This window comes from Triplophysa dalaica, chromosome 18 (assembly GCF_015846415.1).
Source record: "Triplophysa dalaica isolate WHDGS20190420 chromosome 18, ASM1584641v1, whole genome shotgun sequence".
NCBI classification, from domain to species: Eukaryota; Metazoa; Chordata; class Actinopteri; order Cypriniformes; family Nemacheilidae; genus Triplophysa; species Triplophysa dalaica.
The window spans coordinates 1,364,404-1,385,963 of record NC_079559.1 but is presented as its reverse complement, the minus strand read 5'-3'; the positions used below and the strand labels follow the sequence as shown (position 1 = coordinate 1,385,963).

At 44.5% G+C, this 21,560-nt stretch overlaps 1 protein-coding gene across 2 annotated transcripts; it reads right to left on the bottom strand.

The window, feature by feature from the left end:
* Positions 1-265: 265 nt before the first annotated feature.
* On the bottom strand, positions 266-21,217 carry gcn1 (GCN1 activator of EIF2AK4). Of its 2 annotated transcripts, none has more exons than XM_056772838.1 (57): positions 21,112-21,217; positions 20,259-20,367; positions 19,967-20,030; positions 19,757-19,888; positions 19,561-19,669; positions 19,302-19,400; positions 19,095-19,229; positions 18,945-19,013; positions 18,756-18,864; positions 18,599-18,673; positions 18,385-18,513; positions 18,150-18,200; positions 17,968-18,066; positions 17,720-17,893; positions 17,495-17,647; positions 17,323-17,415; positions 17,162-17,237; positions 16,926-17,085; positions 16,664-16,853; positions 16,455-16,579; positions 16,071-16,249; positions 15,861-15,954; positions 15,458-15,571; positions 14,825-15,023; positions 14,576-14,725; positions 13,635-13,822; positions 13,385-13,465; positions 13,161-13,304; positions 12,957-13,081; positions 12,666-12,855; positions 11,886-11,956; positions 11,340-11,505; positions 11,037-11,231; positions 10,626-10,872; positions 10,383-10,504; positions 10,191-10,305; positions 9,908-10,087; positions 9,598-9,818; positions 9,431-9,499; positions 8,427-8,565; positions 7,986-8,182; positions 7,700-7,842; positions 7,479-7,596; positions 7,115-7,330; positions 6,874-7,038; positions 6,633-6,794; positions 4,702-4,794; positions 4,353-4,496; positions 4,000-4,269; positions 3,810-3,923; positions 3,271-3,695; positions 2,637-2,751; positions 2,331-2,427; positions 1,805-1,953; positions 1,448-1,558; positions 987-1,208; positions 266-850 (listed from the first exon to the last, which is right to left on the bottom strand). In XM_056772838.1, the coding sequence occupies exons 1-57, from the start codon at positions 21,127-21,129 to the stop codon at positions 725-727; spliced, it is 8,025 nt and encodes a 2,674-aa protein (XP_056628816.1). In that variant the 5' UTR covers positions 21,130-21,217; the 3' UTR covers positions 266-724. The 2 variants fall into 2 exon arrangements, with proteins under 2 accessions (XP_056628816.1, XP_056628818.1); XM_056772840.1 differs by having other exon boundaries at positions 18,756-18,861.
* Positions 21,218-21,560: the final 343 nt, after the last annotated feature.

Below are 21,560 nucleotides of genomic sequence, written 5' to 3'. Positions count from 1 at the left end.
GGTCTGTAAAACATTTTTATCGGATGATTCAAACCATCCAAAACTTTAACTTATTGTTTTCTAAACTTGACCTATTTAAAAAGTGCAATTTGTTTATTTTTGACACCACGCAAAATAACACAAATTGCTTCAATTATATATATTTCTAACCACAGATCTGTAATATCTCAGATGTGGCTTATTTTTCATTTTAAATAAGATAATTTAGAGCAGGAGAGAGAGGATTAACTCAACGCCAACGATTAAAGGACTACCAGAAAAATCATTAGGTTAAATCAAACCGTTTATTAAACCAACGTTTAATTTTCTTGTTTATTCATACAACCATTATTAGAGGACACAGCTCGGACTGAAGAACCGTCAGCATCACATCCTTTAGGTCTTTAATGGCTCACACTTTTCTCACACAAACAGCTTCAACACTAAACAAGGGGGATTCAAACATCAGTTTGTCAAAAATTGGCACAAATGAATACTTAATTTTTCATAAAAAACAAAAATGATCAGCCAAATAAAGGAAATATCAATTTAAGATCATTTCAGGGGTTCAGCACAATAAATAATTTCCCAGGCTTTTCTCATGGCGTAAATGACATGTACAGTCAAAGCTCGAGTGTGTGTGTGTGTGACTGACAGACGCAGGTCTCTAATATGTAAAGCAGAATCGCTCGTTCTTGAAGAACATCTGAAGCATTCAGATCCAGAGAAAGGCAGACGCTGTCAATCATGTGAGGATGGTGTCATCGATCTCCTCATTGGAGTCAGGAAGGCCAGAGATCTTCTTCAGGGATCTTCTGTAACAATCTGACAGAAGCTCATTACTGGCCGAGTCCAAGATCACGCTGATGCTCTGAAAGAAATGAACAGGCACAAATGTTGATGACACGGCACTATTACACTTCAATCGGTTTTGCCCACAATGTGGAAAAAATGTGCCAAAATTCAAACCACTTGAAAAATGAACCAAAAACGATGCGTGTGCATACCTGCATGCCGCTCTCTCCCTGGCGCAGTCGCAGTATACTGACCAACGTGTGTTCGCTCTGGGCTCTGACGCTGGTGTTCTTGTCTTTGGTGTTGTCCAGCAGGGCTTTGATGACCGGTTTCACCAGGTTGGGTTCTAGAGCGGGAGTCTCCGCCTCCTTAAACACCCACCACAGCACTCGCTCCGTCACCAAACGAATATCACTCGACTGGTTCTGCAGACACTGTGGGAGGAGCCACGGCACATCAGTAATACTCGCCAACCTCTGAATAATTCTGATGTGGAGGTCAAATGAACTGCGTGTGTTTGAAATAAAACGCTACCTAACATCTTTGTAAAGTAATAATATGCAGTATGAATGCTATAAACAACATGCACATTTTCTGCATTTTCTGCACGGAATATCCTTTTAGTAATTCAACAGTTTCAGGCCGTCGATTCTGAATTTGTCATGGGCTGTACCTTTACAAACTGCGTGACGATACGGGGTGAGATGGCCTCTCCTCCTTCCGAGCAGAGCTGGTGTTTCATCAGGTAACCCATGGCCCTGATGCCGCTGCAGGCGATGGGAATCTACAGCACAGAACATAAATGATGACGATGATGAAGAACACAAAGAACTAAAGAACACAGAAGACGTTCTTTCCTGCACACCGCTGCGTCGTTCTCTGAACGAGATTCATGACTTGATGCTCGTTTATTGCGTTGTCATTGATTTCAAATTTGAACTCATCCGTAAATGTCGAGTTCTCTGAACACAAAGTGTGTTGTTTCAGTGGTACAATGGGACGCTCAAGAGATCAGAATGTCATGTCTTACTCGATCGGCTGTGGCGCTGGATAACACGGCCTCCAGAACGGTGGATCTGTACTCCTCCGAATACAGCTGAGCAGGAGCAGACTTCACTGCGATAGCCAGTGCGACACTCCGTCCGTGACGCACCATCCAGTCCACACCTGACACGTCCGCTGAACAGACAGAGATTTGTGTACAGTTATCAAAATATCCCATCATCATTTATTCATCCGTGTCATTTAAAATTCGCATATGACTCTTTCTTCAGTGGAACAAGATGATGTTTTTTTTTAAATCTCTCAGTGGTTTTGTTGTTGTAGGTTGCACATGTAAAGGGTGGACAATCCCTTTTCAAGGAAATGGTTTGTGAACCAGACAAAACTGTCTACGTCAAACTGACTGACTGGAAATGTTTTATTAGCTGTGATGCTCCCACTTGACTTATTCAGAGAATGAGAGCTTTTCATCTTGTAGTTGTGAGTTACTTTATAACCTGTTTTTAGAGCCAAAGTATTTTTGACTCGAAGGTGCTAGACGTGTGTGATCTTACCAAGAACATGCTGCTGTAAGACGCTCTTGAGTTCTTCTTCTGTAAGAAACGCACACAGCTCGCCAACACACCCTGCAGAGGCCATGCGCGTGGCGTCCTACACACACACACACACACACACACAGAGCAAGCAAGGTGAGGTGAGGCTACACTAACACACTTACATGACCACATCCTGTGTTTCATCACTACACAAACACTATACAGAAGGTCGTGAGTATTCAGATGACAAGTGAAAACTAATAAACTTACCTTTAATTTACTAAATAAAACAAACGTCATGCGTGTCTGGTAGACTAAACATACCTCATCGTGTCCCAGCATGCCTAGCAGTATTGTGATGATGTTTTTTCTGATGGCGGGGTCGACCTTTGACCCGGCACCTTGGATGACAAAGCGAAGGGCTTGTAACATGGTCTCCCTGCAACAGAAAGACACAGATGAATACTATCGGCATATTATTTTATTACACAGACATATTCTCTAAGATGGGTCACAGAACACGACTAAAATGATTTTGAATATGTATTTCATTATTTTAGTTTATTTTGTAGCGCAGATATTTGTATTCACTGCTGTCACACGTTTAGACATTGTGCTTTTGTTTGTTTTTTGATTACAAACCAGTTCACAAATCACAATGGTTAACACTAGTAGCAACATTTCAGCCATCCTTCATAAAGTTTTAAACTGTTATACTGAACTGTATAATAAAATGACAATATTATTATTTTATACATTTATTATAGACACACACAAGTCCTGAATCGAGCATTTTGCTAGTGAAATAACATTTTACTTGATTATACTGTATAATCACTATATATTTTAACTCGACTGAGGCGTAGAGATAAATAAAAAGCAGAATTTTAACCATTGAGTTTGGAAATGACCGAAAGCACCAAAAGCAATCTCTGATCAGGTTTAAGCGTGTCATCACCTGACTCCCGAGTCCTCTGCGTTGCGTATGGCCGCCAGCTGCTCCGTGAACAGCGGATCTACTTTAGTGTGTATGGAGACCAGCTGACCCAGGGCCTCGGCCGCCCGGAGCCGCACCGCCCGGCCGGAGTCCTGGAGCGCCTTCAGGAAGGTGGTCTGGAGCTGCGGAAGGAAGGGCTTCAGAGCGATGCCCACCTTGGCCAACAGCAGAGTGAGCGCTTCTAACAGAGCCGACTTCACGCTACACGCGAAACGGTCTCCAAGGATACGGATGAGCGGTCCGGTGATGTTGACCACAGAGGGGCGGAGCGCCTCCGCTGATGTCAGCTTAATGACTCCTCCCAGTGCACGGGCCGCCTCCTCTTTCTGCTCTGGACTTCCTGTCAGCACGCCTTCTCGGAGCACAGGGAGAATGCAGGTCACGCCCTGAGAGAGATACCGAGGCGAGAGTTTGAGCAGCCGTGACATCACCATTCTGGACACATGCACGACGTTTATGTTCTGCACCAGTCAGATTTGATCTCTGGAAGTGACGCTCACCTTCTTAGGCAGACAGAAGCCAGGCAAGTGTTGACCTTTGACCTCGGCGGCAGCTGAACGGATGTCTCGGTGCAAGTCATCGATCAGAGCCAGCTGACTGCCAGCATCCAGTTTCTACACAAACGAATAAAAGTTATTCTTCAGGAATGGGTTCACGAATTTAACCCACTGCACGTGAAGGATCTCCTACCTTGGTGATGGAGTTGATGGTGTCCCAGCTCTGGCTGAGCACTTCTGGATTGGTGTCGTTCATGAGACGCATGAGTCCGGACAGCACCGTACGCGTGTGAGCGCTGTAATCCAGCCGCGTGCGAGAGAAGTAGGCGTTGAGGATGGTGACGGACGCCTGCCTCAGCCCCGCGTCTGCTCCTCGGGTGGATTCAAGAAGATGTTCGATGACTATTCTTCGCCCGACTTCATCCTCTACAGACAGAATGACCGTCTGACAGTTACTCAGCTCCTGTGGAGGAAACACACACTGGCGGTCAGAGGGTTTGGGACGGTTAGGGTTGGAGTGCGATGATTGGCAGCTGCTGTGTTTACCTGCAGTCCTTCTTCTGTTCCCAGCTTGTCTTTGAGAGAGGAGAGCAGCGCGGGCAGAATCACAACGAGATGGCGCGTCAGGGCGTCTCCGGCCACCACTGAGATGAAGGCCAGGACACGAGTGTTCACAGGAGGAGCCGTCAGCTGCAGATGAGAAAAACGTTTTACATCATACACTCAAAGTTTCCAAACAATTTCAAAGAGCACAAGGCAAGAAACAAAACACTAGATTTTTTCTTTCAATTTCTGAAATATGGTTGATTTGACTTAACTTAATCTTTTTCCACCGTAATAGGCAGTTTTTAAAGAGAAAAAGCTGCTCGGCAAGATGTTCAGGGATTGAACTCACCTTAGGTACCAAGTAAGGCAGAACCGAGCGACTCTTCACGGCCATGACCTGCTTCAGTCCGTCCAGCGCAAACTCAGACGTCCCTTCATCCTCCTGTAACCAACACACATGTTCAGTCCCACATCATGAACATGATTCACTCAGCTCACGATACGATTTATTTTTACAAAATGAGTTGAGACAAATCAGAAATGAACTGCCCTTCTATTATTTCTCAAATGCTGCACATTTCTTTGTAAAATAAAAATGTCAAATAACAAAACGAAACTTAAAAGAAAATCTAATAAAATATGAATACAAAAGTCTCGTTAAAATAAACAAGCCAAGTTGTCTGTGCTTTCCTTGGCTTTTTGACACTTAAGAAATAACAGCATAACCACGCTTTCCAAATGTTCAAAACATGTATTGCGATTAGTGGTGGGCGTATAAAGGCGTTAACGTGACACTCTTATCGCGCAATATTTTTTTTTTTGCCGTTAATCTATTCTAAGTTGGTTTGGGAGCTGGGTCTATAGTACGCAAGCTAAAATCACTTTCACCTTGATATTTTAGCGCGGATGTATACCTAGCTGAATTGCACTGTACCGATTTTTCAACTCGCGCAATTCGCGCCGCCTCATCATCTCATAACCAGGGCTTCATTAGCACGATTCGGGCCGCAAGTAGGTCTATCGCGTCTTTGCATTAACACATAAATCACTCGCGCTTGACGCGCCATTCGCGTTTGGTCTGAACACAACATAACTTAACTGTGAAATTACCACATCAAACGTGACGTGCTAACATGGATGCAGCTTTGAAGCCGACGGGTTGCTTCAGGGAAAATGTATTTTTAAGAAGCTTCCCAATGGAAACATCGACAAGACTAAGGTTGTTTAAATTGGTTTAAAAAAAAAAAATTCTCTCAACAGGTAGTGGTCTAGCTTTAGTTGAAACCAGTAAATTTGTATTGGCACCTAATGTAATATGGCTCCTGCATGACATATCGCTTGTTGCTCCCTCACTCTTTGTAAATTGCTTTGGATAAAAGCGTCTGCTAAATGACTAAATATAAATGTACTGTAGGAGCTCTTCCAGTCTCAAGTACCACCTAAACGCAAAGCATCCCTTAGCTAATGTGGAAGTAAACACAAGTACATCTTATTGAACATAATTTAATTTTCATCACCAATTATCATAGTAGAACAGCTTTCTCAAGCAGTTTGTGATGCATTTTGGAAACAGGAGATGAGCCCCTGGTCTAATGCGCCACCCTGCTTGAGAAACCCATTTTCAAAGACTTACTTTAAGTCATTATTTGGGTAGCACACATATTCTGAATGCCTTCGGCAGAATTCAAATGAGCCATTTTAATCTAGATTCATCTAGATTAAATCCAAGATTCATCTAGATTAAAAAAAAAAATCTATGCCCACCACTAATTGCGATCCATTTAATTTCTCAACTGGCTTTAATCGTCCATCACATATACAGACCGTTTCATAACCCTAAACTTCAGGTTTGTATTTGGCATATATATAATTATTTTACTGTATATTAATTGTTTCAAACAAACAATTTGTAAAATTTTGTTTTATGTTAATTTTGTTAAAAACAATCTGTTGAATGGCTCCTGTAGTTCTGTCGCATTTAAACACACCGTGTGGGACACTGCCATCTAGCAGTCGAGCTTGCTATTGCAGTCTAAATTTATAATATTGGAGAGGCAAGTTTAGCCAAGTAACGGTTCTTCTCGGTTTCTTTGTATTGTTATCAGAAATCATCTACATGCACTCTTATGTTTGTGAATGTGTACCGGAAGTTAAGTTGTGGACACAAAAGTTTTGTGACGTTTGTTTACATTGTTAAGATGAAACCATCTATAATCGATTTTCAACTGGCTCAATGTGAATCGTTACATCATAGTAATGGATATGTAAATGAGTCTGTACCAGTTGCTTGAGCAGCGCGGGCAGGATGTCATCGAGCGCCTGGTGACCGATGGTTGTGTGAAGCTGCTCAAAGGTTTTCGCTGCCGCTTCTCGGACCTCCTCCAGAGGATCACACAGAGCCTTCCGTACGGTGGGGACCAGAGACTCGGAGAACACCAGAACCTGACAGACACACAGACCGTCAGATCGCCACAACACCTCCTGAAAGTGATTTCATCTTGGGCATCTCTGCCTGACTCACTGCGTCTTTGCTGGTCGACTTCATGATCTCGCTGAGGCCGATACACACGCCCTGTCTCTCGTCGCTCTTGTCCGAGCGCAGACCCTCCTCCAGGATGGGAATGATCTCGGGCAGGATCTTCTCGCCCAGTTTCCTAACCAGATCACCCAGAGTACGAGCAGCGATCTAAAGAACCACAGAGCGTAACTTCAGAGTCACATCTAGATACTTTAGGTCGACAACAAGCGACTGATGTGCTGACCGTTCTTTTGTCCGAGCAGGTGGAGGCCAGGAACCCCAGGAGCAACGTGAAGAGGGTGGGCAGGATTTCACGCAGCGTGCGGGGCGTGTTTGTCACCACGATCTTCCACACGTGAAGAGACGCCTGCCTCACCACCAGCTGTGTGTCCGAGCGGCCCATGTAGAGCCCGGAAAGCACACGGTTCCTCCTCTCGGCACCCAGCGCTCCAATAATAGCCTAAAAAATGCATGAAACTCTGATATTTATACAAAGTTGGTGACATCAAGAATTGTGGGATATGTCTTTCTCAAATAAAAGCCAGAGGTCCTGACAGCAGGATGAACGGCGTAACTGCGGTCTGCTGCAGGAGCTCATTACGTGTTACCTTGTTGGACTGGGCTGTGCCAAAATTGTCGTCCTCTGATGCCGTCTCTGTTGTCATCTTGCCCGATACACCGGAGATGTGGAACAGCAGGTCTCCTAGCAACTGCACCGAGCTGAATCTAAAAGAACACTCGCATCAGCATCCATCACTATGACAACCGCAGCGGAGGGGTCTTAACTTCTGAACTGATGGAGGGACAGTTGAAAGTGTGTGTGATGTACCTGATCCTCCATAGATCATCAAACAGACCCTGCTCCAGCTCTGGCAGCAGGAGAGCGATGGCGGTCTCAGCGTACATGCTGATGATACGCTGACCTGCGCGCAGAGCTGTGTCTCTCACATATTCGTTCTCATCGGCCAGAGCCTGCAAAAATAGTTGGAAGATAATAATAGTAATATAGACCGACAAGAAAATAGAGACGAGTAGATTGACAGGCAGACAGAAAACAAATCTATTATCATGATGTAATAAAGTGGTAGAGAAGCACGCAGCGACGAACGTCTTACCTTCAGGATACAGGGGATGATGGGTCCAACATACGGGGTGAATCTCTCTCCAAACGTGAGCGGGAGGTATATAAACATCATGATGTATCCATCTCTGACGTGAGAGGCGATGTCCACTTTACTGGCCGTCTGCACCACGTCAGGCATGAGTTTATCAAGCTTCTCCACACCGAGTGATGCCATCACCTCAGCCAGACCTGAAACAGACAGAGACACGTCAGCACCCGAAGCTTCGAAAGATTAGGATAAGAGGCGTAGATATATATGCTTTTTTCAGTCTGATGGTTATCATTCAATCGTGTTTTGAACGTTTGAAAGAATTATTTATGTTTGTTTCTGTCTGATTGTGCCTCAATTATTGTATATTGCTAAACTTGGATGCGCTGGAGTAGGATCTGAGCTCTCTCAGCTCTCTGCTGCCCTCTGTTGATCCGTTCTCACCTTGAGCTGCACCGGAGCGGTCCACAGAGCTCTGTTCTGAAGCCAGCGTCTCCATGAGCCACGGCAGAAGATCCTCAAAGCTGGACTCACCCATCCCTTTCACCATAGCACCCAAAGCTTTAGCAGAGACGGTTCGTACCTGCCGATCAGAAGCAGACGTGACGTTAAACAATGCAGATTTAAACGCTTGTTGCATGTGAACGATTTTAAGTGTAAGACTAGGGATGGGTACTGAGAACCGCTACTTTTTTGGACCGGTGCAAAACTGGGTCGATACCAGAGTACCGATAAGCTTCATGACAAACGATACTGTTATCCATACTTGCATTGTTTTATCTCTGTGTATTCGGGTGTTAAATGGCGAATTAGAGGCTGCTGCCTGTCCTTTTCCATCCCTGAATAATATCAGAATGGCTGAAGTTTGCTCGACGTATGTGTGATATCTAGGACCATATGATTTCTGCAATGTATTTATAATCTGCTTGTTTTGCGTGTTTATGAGGCAAGGAGTTGCATGTCTGCAATAAATGTATAGGATAAAGCAATGTAAGTCGCTTTGGATAAATGCGTTTGCCAAATGCCTTAAATGTAAAATAGTACTTAAATTTATTTAAAACCAGAAATGAAAAAAGTAAGACGGTCTACCAGCCAAATAACCATAGAGATTTAAAGAAAATATGTTGAATTACATTATGATCTGCTCCTATGCACATGCTAAGTACTAAGGAACACACAAACGTTTTGTTATGTGGCAAATTTTGTTTGCTCAGAAGCATTTGTAAACTGCAGTTCTAAAGCTCATCTGCACTAAAGAAACTTAAAATGTTTGACATCTTTCACATCACGTGTTTTGGCATCAAATTAGAGAGCGTATGATTGATAACAGTATTGATAAGAACCATCCCTAGTGAAAGCCCTCATGTAAAAACAAAATAACAATGCCAAAATCTCCTTTTTCAAAAAGGAAAAGCATGCAGCCCTTTATCATGGGACACTGTCTTTACCTCTGGCACAGGATCCAACAGAGACGTTTTCAGTCCTGGAATCACACTGGGAAGATATGGAGACAAATCCTGCAATAAAACACGTTATTAACATTTACACGCTTAGAACATCTCATTTGATATTACAGATATAAAAAAGGTACAAGTTAAGACAAATCATGTGACACCTTCTGGTCGGTGAGCGAGTACATGTTTCCTATGATCTGTGCAGCCATCTTGCGTGTGTCGGTGGATCGATCCTGAAACGCTCTCTGAACGATGGGCATGATCAGAGCCAGAGATGGAGCGTCTATGAAGTGCACAAACTTCGTGTCCAGCAGCATTTGTAGGCAGTGATGCGTCTTGTGAGACGGGTCCGTCAAAGCGTCCAGCAGGATGGGCGTGATCGCTGCACAATTCACAACACCACCATCATCATCTCAATTTCATTCAACAGAACAAAAAACTGCTTAAAACATAAAAGCAACAAACTCGTACCCAGAATCTCAGGGTTACGGATGACCGAGCCGATCTGTCGGAGAGCTTGCTGACCGGCCTTCTGGACCTTTACATGAGAGTCCGTCAGAACCTCGGTCAGTTTGGGCACGATGTTCGGCAGACACGAGGAGAGTTGCTTAGGGGCGCAATAAGCCATCGCACCCAATAACTCCACAGAACCTACGGAGAAAGGTTTACGTTTATTTTTTACAAAAGGTTTCCTAGAAAAAGAACTTTACCCAAAAGTGGCAATGCTAGTGTTTGTTTACAGTGCGAGTCTGACCTGCTTTGGTTCTCCAGGACTCCTCCTCCAGAGCCACCAGCAGAGAAGGCAGGACCAGCTTCACACCATGAGCGCTCAGGTTCCTCATCACGGCTTTGGCACAATCGTCTGAAGCCTGACACAGAACAGACGTGAAGATCACGAGACATCAGACACTCCTGCAGATGGACGCCACCGAACGCGTGCACTTACCTCTCTGACGTACTGATTCCCATCCCCGAAACACAGGAGGAGGTGAGGAAGAACATGCACCACGTACGGCTCGAATAACTTCCCCAGCATGTTACACAACATCTCGAAGGCAAACAGAGCTCCTGTGAGATTGAGAGAAGATGTGAGCATGCACACTGACGATCAGATAAGAATCAGACAGAGCAGAAGAAAGCTCTCTTGGTTTATTGATTCCTCAATCAGCCGTGTTATTGTCGGGCTCACCCTCTCTGCGTCTGGCGTTCTTCTTATCCTGAATAGCGTCAGTCAAAGTGCTCATGATTTCCTGCTGTTTGAGCGACAGGATTCCCAGACCTTTGACCAGACCGGCCAGCCCGTACGCGGCACCTTTCCGCTCTGCATATTTATCACTCTCAAGCAGGAGCTCCAGAAGTTTCTTCACCATCCCACCAGCGTCTTCCTTTATAGCTGGAACCAGAGGCGGCAAACAACTCGCCACTGACTCCTGGACCTGGAGAGCAGGAAAGAGGGAGAAAAAGAGAGAGGGAGAAAAAGAGAGCGAGAGAGATAGAGCGGGAAGAGTCAGAGAGAGAGAGCGAGATAGAGAGATTTACTGTGTGTAACTTTATGCTATGGTGTGTTTTGTGACAAGAGATTTTCAAAAGTGTTTCACACCTGCTGTGAGGGTGTAGAAAGGGCCGTGATCAGCTTAGCCACGATGGGTTTAACTTTCGGGTCGCTCTTGTCCAGGTGTTTGGCCAGTGAACCCATGAGAATGACCACGCTCTGTCGCACAGAATCGTAGCTGGCGTTCTGCGGGGCGCTCTTTAGGAACTCCTCAAACACCGGTAGCAGAGAGTTCACGTTGTCCTGCAGGACAGATATGACATCACAGTGAAGTAAACCGTGAGAAACGCGTCAAGAAGAATAGTGACAGTTTGGCTATGGGATATGAGAGTCGGGATGGGGGGTGGATACCTTGCCGTGCGTGTTGAGGGCGGACAGTGCAGCATCCAGCATGCATCGGCGAACCTCTGGGTGTCTGTCATTCAGAGCGTCTGGCACGAAGAACAGGAAGACAGGTGTCACCTGACTCTCATCCAGGTGCTGAGCCAGTTTGTTAAGAGCCAGAGCAATCCCACACCTGCAGACAGGAAACACATCACTCGCACAGGAATGGCATCACTCACAATCACGTTTCCAATGAGGAAACTGATAATGTCTCGATGCTCCCAGTTGTTCATAACTTCTGAAACTTACTGAAAACAATAGTGTGATACTTTACATCACTCAGCAAGAGCTGTCTATTCTTTACGCACATATTGATCCAGTTAAAATTCCCATATAAACACGCAAAAAAGCTTGTAGTCTTGAATGAGTTTCGTTCAGGAAATACAATAAATTATTATTGATCAAATAAAATATTTAGCAAAACTGGAATGGAAACACTTTTTGTCACATTTACAGATCACGGGGTGTGCGACAAAGTCAGATGAAAGGAACTCAAAGGATTGAATGTCATACCTGGCCTCCCACTGGTCCGGCGGAGATTCAGAAATGACACGTCCAAGAGCATCAAGAACTGGAGGAGGTCTCTGGAGACACAGAAACATCACTGAATATGAGTCTCGAACAATCAGGCATCACAACGACCATTCAGTTAAACACTTGAAACTATTTGATCATAATGATTACAAACAGTTAAATCTAGAACTTCAGCCTCACAGATGATGTTTCATTCTCTGTAACTGAGCGTTCACACCAGACGTGACTTGTATTCGATTCATTCACGTGTGAAATTCACTTCACAACAGACTTCGAAAATTCGCATCATGGGAGGGGCTTCTGCCAGGCGGATCCAGTCTCGTATATATATTGCTCAAATTGAATAAAGAGCATTATTAACAACTTACCAGATAGTCCGACCTCCTCACTCTTTCTTCCAAGATCCTTTTTATTCCTGTTTCGATAAAAGTAAGATGTATCTTACAGCTCCGGGTATCCACACAAAGCGACTATGATTTTGCCCTCCATTGTTTTTTCGGATTTCTGCCTCCCCTCGCTACATCGTAATCACGTCACTAATAGAGCAAGGTTCTCATTGGTTAACGCGGAACGAATATTCACTAAAGTTCCGATTTTTTAACTTGTCGCAGGATGTCTATAGCGTCTTTTGCATCGAATTAACATATAAATAACTTGCGCTTAAATCTTCATTCGCGTCTGGTGGGAACGCACCATAAGGCTTTGCTTTTCAACAACAGCATGACAAAGTGTCAGCCGTCTGTTATATGTGATTCTCACGAAGAGTTTCTGATGGTAGAGTTCGGTGAGCCGGCTCAGAACCGTGGTAGATTGGTCCTTGTATTGGCTGATGGCAATGGAAAGAGCCTCCGCGCCCGCCGACCTCACATCCTCCACGTGATGGATGACGTCCTCGATCAAAAGCGGACAGAGATCAGACACGAGCTCCAGACACAGAGTCTCCCAGATCCTGATAAAGATAAGAGTTCACCTCAGACCACGAAGAAACATGACAAGATCCCGCACTCACTTTACATAATCCTCACGGCACAAATTCAGCAAGTGACTCACTTCTCAGCCAGAACTCTGCCCTGCTCCTCCACATCGAATTTAGCCACCCACAGTCTCCTCAGCACATTCAGACCGCTGGCGTCCGAGCCGTCCGTGGGTAACGCCATCTCCATCTCCAACAGACCCTACAGGAGTCAGTCAACAGGTTTTAATTCAATCATAGTTCAAAACAGCAAAGAGAGGAGAAGTTGGAGTGAAACTGACCCGCAGCGCCGCGTCTCTCACAGAGAAACATGAAGACAGAAGCGCGTCCAGCAGAACGTCAATCTCAGGCTGTTCGGCGAGAGCGCAGCCCATCTGTCCTCCAGCACTGGTACACAGAGCCGTCAAACAGCCTGAAGCCAGAACCTACAACACACACAGCATTAACACACATCTGTCTTGTGTGTGTTTGTGTAACAGGTGCTGATGAATTGATGGTTCAGTACCTGAAGGCGTGGTGTGGATGTGCCGATCACTTTGGTCAAGAGCTCCAGCATCTGAACTCTGGGCAGCAGCTCTGGACCGTTCTGAACAAACATGAAACAAAATTAATTATAAAAGTGTGATGTGACACACACAAAAGGAGAAACATTTACGCATTTGGCAGACGCCTTTATCAAAATGTGCAACCCCCTGGATCGAACTCACAACCTTGCGTGCTACAAGAAACCAAATCATTGTAATAGTTACTCTTACCTCATCTATAAGCACGTCATTGTCATTAGACTGTGCTCGCAGCTGCGCGTGCGTGTTGATGATCTGCAGCACGTGTATCATCATCAGTTCGGACTCTTCAGATGATCCGCTGCTCTGACTCAACACGGTCTGCAGCAGCGGGAAGCAGAAGGAGAACGCCGGTGCCGGCAGGGCGCAAACATCTGAGCCTATGAAACCATCCAACAATACAAACTCTGAAAACAGCCGACAGCAGTAATACTTCTGTTTACACTTGCGTTGTGACTTTTGTACGCAAATGATGCGTGTTTTGATTGGCTGAAATTAACACTGGCTTCACACATTTGGATTAAACCAGATTGTTGATATGTACACTTCTGGACAAGCCATACAATCTGCATAATGTCTACATTACAGTTTAGAAAAGCATGAAACGCTCAGATTTCTACATTAACATGGACATTAGTAATATAATTATTTGCTTTTGTTATGCCGTGGTCAGACTAGACTTTGAGCATGCACAATTCGGACGGTCCTGCTAAATTGGGCGCGACCATTGGGTTCTGTACCAAGCAGACATTTGCCCGGTTAATCACGGTTACCACAAAATCCTGCTGAAACTGCAGTAATGCAAGGTTTCGTAGCTCTGAGATCAGTAGGAAATGCTGCTCGATCTAAAAGCAGTGCGAGTTTGAGTCGCTTATAGCATGCATTTAAAAAAGCAGCACCTGTCAAACATGATCATTATAAATATACTTTATTATCATGAAAATACTTCAGGAAGCTTGAAGAACAGTGATAAAAACAGGACATCAGGCATTATGGTCTTCTGCAATGCATACTTGAAAGTTCCGCACGAGAGCACCCTCTAGCTTTTGGATGCAACAGCATTTCACAAGTTGTGCTTAAATCATGTGATATATATGTTTATGTTTGTACACGTATGTGTGCGTGATACTGACCGGTTTTGCTCTCTCTTTGAGGTACTGTGTGTGTGTGCAGCAGTAAGATGGTGCGCTGGGTCGCTGTGTTCAGATCTTCTTGTGCCCATGCGGGGTCCAGCTCGCACTCCGGCTTCAGCTGTCGCAAAGTCACCTGACCCACAAGAACCGCTGGATGAAGCAAGAGGAAAAAAAGATGGGCTCAAGAAACTAGCGGTGATACTGAAAACTAGAATCAGTGGTGAACCAGTCAGTGAAGGGAACACACACCCAGAGAGTTGAGTTCTTTAGGCATCAGACAGATGCCGGCGTTCAGAAAGACCTCTTTGACATGAGGAGCAGCCAGAGGAGACTGAAGGAGGGGCAGAAGAACCTGCACAACTTCTGGAAGATGAATCCAGATCAGAGACGGACGACGAGCCACAGAAGCTTCTAACAGACCAACTGCACACAGCAACTCCATGTCCAACTGACAGAAAAGAGCGAGAAAAGTATTTTTAAATACCTTCATTACACTTCTCCAAAGAAGTTTTTATGAATAACCCCACACACAAAGCCACATCACTAAATCATTTCAAAACAATCCAGATGAATATGTTAATGGCTTTATGATGATGAAAATAAATTAATATTTGAATTTCACAAAATAAGAAAACACTTTCTAAACTGCTCCATTTCATTTTTCCTCGAATCGTAAATTGCCTTTTGAGCTTAGCCTAACAAAATTCAAGTTGATGCAGAAATCAATGTCTCTGAGAATTTGAAACCACACATAATACACAGCAAAAGAGAAAGTGTAAGACAGAGAGAGAGAGAAAGTGAGAGACACAGATAAAGAGAGTGAGGGGGCGTGTCTAGAGAGACACATGTCAGTCTGCTGGCCGTGATGGTTTGACGTCTCACCTCCTGTAGTCTCTTGCGGACACTGGACTCCTTCTCAAGCTGGTTCTGCATCATCTCCTTCTGTTTGCTGCTTAGTTGAATCTCCTCTTTGATTCCCTTCTTCTTCCTTATTTCCTACAACACAAACGCATATGCGTCAGTCAAATTATTTCATGTTACAGAATATATACATTATTACATACAAATACAAAATATGCCACCACATAAATATGCAAATGTTCATTTAAAAAATCATTCTACCATGTTTTGGTGTTTTACTGTATGTGAATTAAGGGACAGATCATCCAAAAATGACATTTAAACTGGTTTGGAAAAATCAGGATTTTCATTTTTGGGGAACTATCCTTTTACTGTCGCTGTTTTTCAGATGCCGTGAGCTCATGATGCGTGTGATCTCTCTCACCTCCTGCAGCTCCAGCTCTATGATCTGCTCTTTGTAGGAATACGCCTTATTCTCTCGCTTCATGTTGGCTTTCTTTGTGCTCTCCTGCTGTGCGCTGTCAAAACAAGAAAACAACGCTTGCTATGATCCAGCAGCACATTTTCGTTCATACAGTTTAATCATGTTTATGTCACCGATGTTTCTATAGAGAAGTTTGAGATAAGGCTTCACCTCATGATGATGCTCTTGTCATACAGTTCACCCTCCGGCGTTTGCATGATTGCATATTCCTGACGTGTCACCAGCCTCAGCGCAGGATTGGACAATCGCTGGGTCACATGATCCATAACTCGTGGCAGTAGGTGGGTGGGGGACAGAACCGACAGAGAGCCTACAGCGTTCTGAACAGCCTACGAAGAAAGAGAGATGATATTAACATCACCATCTTCCCAAAAAGATTATAAAAATGTTCACAAAAAAACACACTAGTGTGTATTACATCCACAGCCCATCCCAATGTGTTGTTCTTTACCAAAAAGAGCTGCTATAAAATGAATCTGACTGACCACACAAGACATTTCAACATGAATTTAAGAAACTCAAAGCCGAACAGACCCGATTGTCTGCGTTTGTATCCAACAGGCGAGGTAGAATGACCTCCATATGTCTGTCAATGAATTCAACAGCTTCTATCTTCATAATGGAGAGGAGACACGGCCATAACTCAGACCTCACGGCCACTGAAGAGAGAGAACGACGGGCAGACACATTTCAACATCTGTGCAAAAAAACACACAAATAAATTCATCAGGAGAGAGACAGACCGACAGAGGGATGATGGGTAACGATGAGAATATCCAGGGCCAGTTTTTCAGCTTCCGCCTTGTCGTCCCACTTGGCCGCAGCTGAGCAGATCACTCTCAGAGCGTCCAGCATGGTCCGAGGAGCCACGTAAGAGCGTCCGATCTCGGTCAGCTCCCCCGTTTCTGTCTGAAGAACATCTGACGGCAGAATCTGAAAGAAGTGTAGAGAATTAAAACAAGCTTGTTTATGTAAAGCAGCTATTCCCTTGTCTTCTATCCTCACCTTGTGTTTGTTGATGACCACACGCAGTTCTCCCAGAAGGCCGTGGGCCAGGCCGTAGCCTCCCAGAGAGGAGACGAGCTTCTTCACTGTCTGTTGAGCATGTTTGCGCACACGCCACAGACGTGACAGAAGAGCCGCCACAGCGGCCTGATGATACATTCTGAGAAGAGCAGGAACGCGTTATTACAGGAAATGACGCAGACAGCACATCAATATCGTTCACTCCGTTGACTCACTGTGATTTGCTGTCGGTGAGTCTCTGTGGCTGGTCCAGGAACAGTCTCTCACAAAGCTGCAGGACGGTACAGAGAGCTGCGGGTCCAGAACACAGCAGAGATGCAAAATCAACATCACATCTGTTGTAACCCGCACTGGGATTCAAATCGTACTTTCCTACCTTCCTCGCTGGCCTGAGATTGAAACTTCTCTGTGTTGAAGAGAGGCTTCTTCTCATCCAGAATCAGATTCCAAAAGGACGTCAGCTTCGCTTCTAAAAATAAAAGACAGCGTGAGCTAGAAAGTCAGCGTGAGATACAAGAGACGGTTCAGTTTGTGCGACAAAACCTCACCAGACACAGAGTCCAGCAAAGAGAGACGACAGAGCAGCACGGCGGCGGCCACCGCCTCTGACAGCAGTGTATGCTGGGTGTTCTGGGCGGCAGCTTTCTCCACCGTTTGGATGAGGAGAGGGAGGAAGTCGACCGCCTGACTGAGCGTGTCACCTACACGTGAAAATCAAACATGGTAAGAAAAAAGTTGACGATGTCACTGATCAATAAATGGACCTGACTGACCTTTGAAAGCCCCGAGCATGGCCTGCAGGTACGCGTGGCGCACCATAGACGTTGAGGTCTTGAGCGTGAAGGCTTTTTTAAACCATGCTCTAAGCTCCGATGGGACCTCCAGAGTCAAGCGGTCCGTCCACTGAGATAACACAGACACCGCATGTACCAGCGTCCCCTCGTGGACTAGAGAAGAGAGGGACAATCATGGGACATCTGCATCAGCGAGGCGTTCAAGTAACTCCAGACTGTCTTCCTACCTTCCTGCTGCAGGTACGGGGTGAACATCACAGTCACGCTGCAGCTCAGAGACTGAGAGGACGAACCAGACACGGCGTGATGACTGCAACTTCCGATTCCTGATTCAAACACACAGACAGGACCACTTCAGACGCTTGGATATCAAAGAAAAGCCGATCGTGAGCGCTAGAAAGGATTTTACCTGAGAGAACGCTCATCTTTTGGGCAACAACAGTGAGCTTTCCTTCTGAACCTGTGACACAAAATCATCAACAGAGTGAGAACTTTATCCTACATGTAGAGAGAGACATGAAAATACGAACACATTTTATTCATAGCTACACAATCAGGGCCGATGGAAGTCTGGCCATAGCCACATAAGGTAGCGTGAAGTTGAATGTTTTACTCAAAGTGTGTGCGTGAGAGAGTCTACTGACCTCCGAGGATGCTGAAGAGATGTTTGACCAGGTCCTGAACAGCACTGCCGTCACTGCACTGATGGGCCAGATTCTCCAGCGCTTCCACTGATTTCTCCATCAACTCAGGATTATTTGCCTTCAGCTGACCTGAAACACACACACACACATCAATACACATGCACAAAATACCTGAAACACACAAATCCCTGTTAAAATCTCGACAAGAACTCACTAGCGATGCCCTTCCCGATGTCCAGCGAGTACTGACTGAGGTCAAGAGTCAGAGACGCCAACATGGAGGAGATAGCTGGAGACACATACGACACACAGAATGAGATTTCAAAATGAGCCAACGATGGTGAGAGTACTTGAGACAGTGTGAGACTGACTGTGTATGGAGTTCTCAGGGCTGCGCAGTAGAGCTTTCTGTAGGGTGGGCAACAAATGTTCTTTAAACTCCGAGTGAGACACGTGACGCAGAATCGAGCCGCTCTTCTCCTGAGACCATGAAAACACACTTTACCATCTCAACACACTGAAGGGTTTGTAATAACACAGAAAAGGAGAAGAGCTCTCACCAGTATGTGCTGGTGCGGTCTGGTCCTGCTCATGAGAACGGTCTTCATATAGAGATCCAACAGAGCCTCCTACAACAGAACCAGAGACAAGAGCTCAACATCACTGGAAACACATCTGACGTGTTTAAATCTGCGGGAGCAAGTGGTCACCTTGTGTTTGTTGATCGTGTTGATGTCTTTCTGTGATGTGCAGAAATCCACACACAAGCCCAGGAGAGGCAAAGAAACACTGTTTTGATCCAAACTCAGCAAACAGCTCATGTACTGATCCACCAGACCCGGGTTCTGAAAGAGGAACGATGCATTCGAGACAGATTCGCAGATTTGTTTAAGAAATCAAAGTGAATTCTGGTTTACCTCCTTCCACAGTCTGTTAAAGCGTTTGATGATAGACTTGAGAGCGTTCTTTGAAGCTCCGCCCACCGCCTCTGCAAACAGCAAACTCTGAACCTCAATCTGATCGGAGGAGATACACAAACTTTGGCAAATATTCCATAAAACTGCACAAATATATCATTGTCACGGCAAAATTGCGTAAAACTGTTACACAATGGTTTTCTACACAGTTTATTCAAAGGTAATAAACAAGATAATGAACAAGACAAAGTCAACATGCCAGTTTTTTCCAGTTGGATCCTTCTCTTCTGTCTGGGGTAGGGAAGACGGTCCAGACGATCAGACAGGTCCAGGGCAGGGCGCAGCAGGCAGCCGACGCCGTGCTCTTCCTGTAGACAATTTCATCTGTTATTCCATGTGTTCAGAGCTGTGGTCAGTTAACATCTGACAACCCAATGAATGTTGGGGTCACTCACCCTGGCATCACGCCCTTGCTGACCACCCCACAGCTCAGCAGGCCAGAGGGAAGGTTGGTTGCCATGGCGTCCGGCTGCGACTCCACCAGCACCTCGATGACCGAGAGCAACGCTCGTCTGGACGCAGCATCTCTAAAGAGAAAAGTGAACTTTATCTGAAGAACAGCCACATGTTGAGACAGACACAAGGAGGAAAACTGCTGTACGTACTTGTATCTATGTAGGGTGAGATAGAAGAGTTTGCACAGGCCTTTGATGACCGGCTCAGGAAGATCTAAAGAAACGTCAAACGATGCATTTCAAAACATTTCAACTTAAATCATCAAGTGTATACAAGAACATCTTTATATAGAGTTTACATTTTGGTCTAATAGAAGCGTTTGAGTGCGTATAGAATATTATGGCGTGTTTTGACTTAATAACGAGAAAAATAAATACACATTGAATTGTTTACAGGCATATCTATACATGACACAATACACATATGAGGAGCCACATTTACCTTTTCCTTTCACACATTCTTTCAGCTCTCCAAGAACTTCTTTACGCTCTTTGACGCTGGACGTCGTGACTTTCACAGCAAACCTCTTCAGTGTATCTGAAACCTGACCCTGTATGAGAGAACCATCAGACCTTTGAATCTCACATGTGATCAGAATGAAAACACAGATGCTTTGGGTCATGTCTTTGCTCAATGAGTTTATTTCCACCATTCGATAAAACTGTGATACTGTTCTGACAGGTTCACATCAATATTTACATTACATTATCATCAAGCGAGATTTCAGATTTTAGAAGCCAGCAATCACTCATGTGTTACTGATTTACAGTATCAGTGTAGATATTTGAGCAAGTATTTGTGTTTATTAGGGGAAACCTTTAAAACAAAACGACATCGTATACTAATATTATTGATTATAGTAAACTGTAGACACTTTGTAGTATACCTAAGTATTCTGTAGTAAATAATTGAGTATGGTTCAAATTTTAAAACCATATGCGAAAGTTACCTATGAGGTATAACGTTACAACAGTTTATAAATGAGGCGTCACCATGACTGTTTTTTATTAGCAACTTTAATGCGTTTCATAGAATTAATAACCTGGTTCACACGTCACTCCCTCTCGACAGTAAAACCAAAACAAAATAATTTAATGTGTATTAAATCACCAACAATGCAGAATATTAACACATTTTTTCAATAACGCACACATAGCGACTTCAAAAGTGACAAAACGTCAAGCGATTGCACGCTATTCCCTATCTTCTTTGAAAAACTGCGAAAAGGCGAAGAGATTGTGAGGAAAAGTTTGTGTTTAAATGTTTATGCAGCAACTCATCGTCTCACACTAACCTGCGTGTCCGCCGCCATCTTGCCGGCCTCGATCTGAAAAGGGCCGGTGACGTCACTTCCGGGTCCTTACCGACCTCGAACACGTGAGCTGTGTCCCAAATCACATAGGCTACTATGCACTATGCCCTTTAAACTACGCACTCAAGTATGAAGTGGATGGATTTTATAAGGGTAGTATCCTCACAAATGGAATACTAAACGGTTTTACACTAAACGGAAGAATATCGGTTTCCCAGATGAGCACAAATGACGTAATCGCACGGCACAGTACGTGTGAAAAAACTCAACGTCTACATTGTAAATTACATTAAATATAATTTTCATCTGTTGTGCACAGCATTACTTTATTCATCATCAGATTGAAGCGTGTCCACACTCCATATATTCTATTGAAAAATTGCATCATCCGGGTACTTTAAGTGCACTTCCTTTTTAGAGTTTTTATAACG